Genomic DNA, 2864 nt, shown 5'->3' with positions numbered 1-2864 from the left:
ACCATATGTATATTATTGTATTTTTCGTAATATAAGTTCAAGTATTTTACTATTATTTGTAATGAGTTGTGTTTTAAAAGTCAATGTAATATCTCTGACTCGTATCTGGGTTGGGATACGGGTTGAGGGTGTTACAGATATGAAGTTTTGAAATAATTTATTACTATAGATTTTGTTAACAATTTTGGATAATGATGGCAATTTAATCCAGATTCGATGGTTCTGACCAATGGTCGAGATTATAGATCTCATTCTTCTTCAAGAAAAAGTCGGACGAGACGAGTACAATTGCAGACATTGCTTAGAGTGGAAACAGTTTGGAAAGCGACAGAGTCGGTGCTGAATTCCATATTGAAATGGGACTCACCTATTCTGCTGAATCACTAAGTGAGGCGATTAACATGAGTAAAGTTGTTGCCAAGCTTTGTTCCATCAGGGACAAGCTTCATATGAATGAATTTAACTAGCTTGTTCAAACGATATGGAGAAGTAAAAGATATTTGCTTGTTTTCTTAAGGTGCCATAGGGATGGAAAGTCTGCATCATTTATTAACGAATGCAGATTCAGCCAAGTCAATGGAACGACCAAAGCTAGCCGCTTTGATTTCGCATTCACAGTGCTCGGCATTGGGATCACTATCTGTCACTATACCAGCACCAGCTTGAAGATACACTACCCATTCTCGGCGGTGGCGGTCAGCATCTTTGTATGAGTACATTGTGTCATAACGGGTTCCTGTAGTTAAAACCATGGTCCTGAGAGCCAATGCAATATCCATATCACCGTCGAACGAAATGCCCCCGAAACCTCCACTGTAAGGCCCTCGTCTCGACACCTCTAACTCGTCAATTAGCTCCATGGCCTTCACCTATTTATGGTGGCGGGACCATAATCTCAGAATTAAGGCAAGCTCCTAAATATTCATTCTACATTTGAGAAAAAGGGATTTTCTTAAGACATGTAAATGATAAGCATTGAACCTTTGGTGCTCCGCTAACGTTTCCCCACGGAAGTGCAGCACGGAGGGCGTCCCAACTAGTGAGATGATCTTGCAACTCACCAGTAACCTGCATCATTTAAGTTTCGAGAAGGTAAATGATGATGTGCATGTCCCTACTCCCTACAGAGTTATGATTCTTACTGTGGAGCTTATGTGCATCACATGCGAATATCGTTCGACGGTCATCAGCTTCTCCACCTTTACAGAACCATATTTGGAGACCTAAGCAGAAGAAACATGGAAGTTTTAAATGAAACTACAAAGTTCATTTCTTTGGAATGAAAAACTAGACTATAAACCTTTCCCATGTCGTTTCGTGCCAAATCAACAAGCATGATATGTTCTGCACGTTCCTTTTCATCACTCAGCAGTTTCTTTTCAGCTATGTCATCTTCCGCTAGTGTTTTTCCTCTCCTCGCTGTTCCGGCCAATGGCCTATTTACAATCTTATTCTATATATGGCAGTAACAAAATTTGAGATCTTAGAACAGCCAACTGAAGTGTTTCATGACATCAGCTTAGAGAAGGACAAAACATGAAGTTTAATAGTATACCTTTTTTATCCTGGTAAGAATTTCAGGACTTGAAGCAACTAGAATACCTCCTCTAGACTGAAAGGGCATATCAGATTATATAATTCAAGAAACATAACTGTTGATTCACAACTAAAGAATTAATGAACAAGAAACTAACTTGCAAGTAAGCCATATAAGGACTTGGATTAACAACTCTCAAAGCTCTATATATTTCGAACAGATCGGCAAACGTTCGCCGTTCGAAACGTTGACTTAATACAATCCGGAGAATATCCCCTGCTAGAATATGCCCTTTTGCCTTTAGTACAGCCTTCTTATACTCTTCCCTTTCCATATTTGACTTCATTAAAGAAGGGCCGAAGCCATGTGTGTGCAAATCTATGGAGCCTGGAGATAGCTTTGGGCTAAGAATGAAATCCGAGTGTCATAATAAATTAGAACACATAAAATTTAACCGAAACTAGTACTACTTAATAGTTTCTTACAGATCATCACCCTGTAGTCTAGCCACCAACTTCTCGAGGTGTTTAACTCCTTCGTTATAAGCTTTTTCGACAGAGGGGTGTCGGTCTAGCCTCACCCAGTGAATTACATATGCTTTCTGCAGATAAAAGGAACAGTCGATATTACTCCACCAGGATGTATACGTTTACTGCAGAGTTGATTTATAAACTAAAATCCTGAACTGTTTATTGTTGATGGAGTAAACATATACGTTTTCCACATGATCAAATACCACGACGTCATTGTATAGCCCTAGATGTATGTCTGGGAGGTTTCTGTCATCATGTGGTGCCTTTGAAAAGGGGAGTTTTTTCTTCTCCACATAGCGAACCGTATCGTAGGAGAAATAACCAAACCACCCACCTACACGTCATTGAAATTTTAGCACAATTGTAGAAAAAGACAAGTCACACAGTTCAATACCAGAAAGCTTTATAATTTTTAGCCAAAAGCAGAACTTATAGTTCATTTGTGCATGGATATGCAGGTACTCTATAGTAACCAACCAGTCAATTTTGAAGAACTCAAATCCCAAGATTTTCTAAATTCAACCATTGATCATTGATAATGCCAAAATCTTCTGGGAAACATATGGCATACACATCAAATAGCATGCTATGGCCATATAATCTCCATGAAAATCATAAAAAACCATGCATATGCTCTTCTGCAATGTATGATCATTTTTGTCATTATTGCTAAATATTAACTTCAGGTATATGTCGTTATTACTGAAGACGGCTATCGGATTGAGCAAAATCGTAATTGATAATTTGAGAAAATAAAAATAAAGATAAAAGGACACAAAATTTACGTGGAAAAC

The 2864-nt window shown here is 38.3% G+C and overlaps 1 protein-coding gene across 1 annotated transcript; it reads right to left on the bottom strand.

Moving 5' to 3' along the window:
• Positions 1-489: 489 nt before the first annotated feature.
• LOC120147272 (anthranilate synthase alpha subunit 1, chloroplastic-like) lies at positions 490-2596 on the bottom strand. Its single transcript, XM_039160714.1, has 9 exons — positions 2548-2596; positions 2253-2404; positions 2023-2138; positions 1695-1941; positions 1556-1612; positions 1301-1453; positions 1143-1223; positions 982-1068; positions 490-869 (listed from the first exon to the last, which is right to left on the bottom strand). Exons 1-9 carry the CDS (start codon positions 2594-2596, stop codon positions 543-545), a joined length of 1269 nt encoding a protein of 422 aa, XP_039016645.1. The 3' UTR covers positions 490-542.
• Positions 2597-2864: the final 268 nt, after the last annotated feature.

This window comes from Hibiscus syriacus, unplaced genomic scaffold, assembly GCF_006381635.1.
Source record: "Hibiscus syriacus cultivar Baekdansim isolate YM2019G1 unplaced genomic scaffold, ASM638163v2 tig00000218_pilon, whole genome shotgun sequence".
NCBI lineage: Eukaryota > Viridiplantae > Streptophyta > Magnoliopsida > Malvales > Malvaceae > Hibiscus > Hibiscus syriacus.
This window is presented reverse-complemented; position numbering and strand designations above follow the sequence as displayed.

What these genes read in the sequence shown, in the direction of transcription:
- LOC120147272 (XM_039160714.1), bottom strand. Translation starts at nt 2,596, where the DNA reads ATGGTTGAATTTAGAAAATCTTGGGATTTGAGTTCTTCAAAATTGACT. An exon ending in TATTTGATCATGTGGAAAAC is followed by an intron (nt 2,139 to 2,252) that starts GTATATGTTTAC and finishes TTTTATCTGCAG; the next exon opens with AAAGCATATGTAATTCACTG. An exon ending in CACGAAACGACATGGGAAAG is followed by an intron (nt 1,224 to 1,300) that starts GTTTATAGTCTA and finishes TCTTCTGCTTAG; the next exon opens with GTCTCCAAATATGGTTCTGT.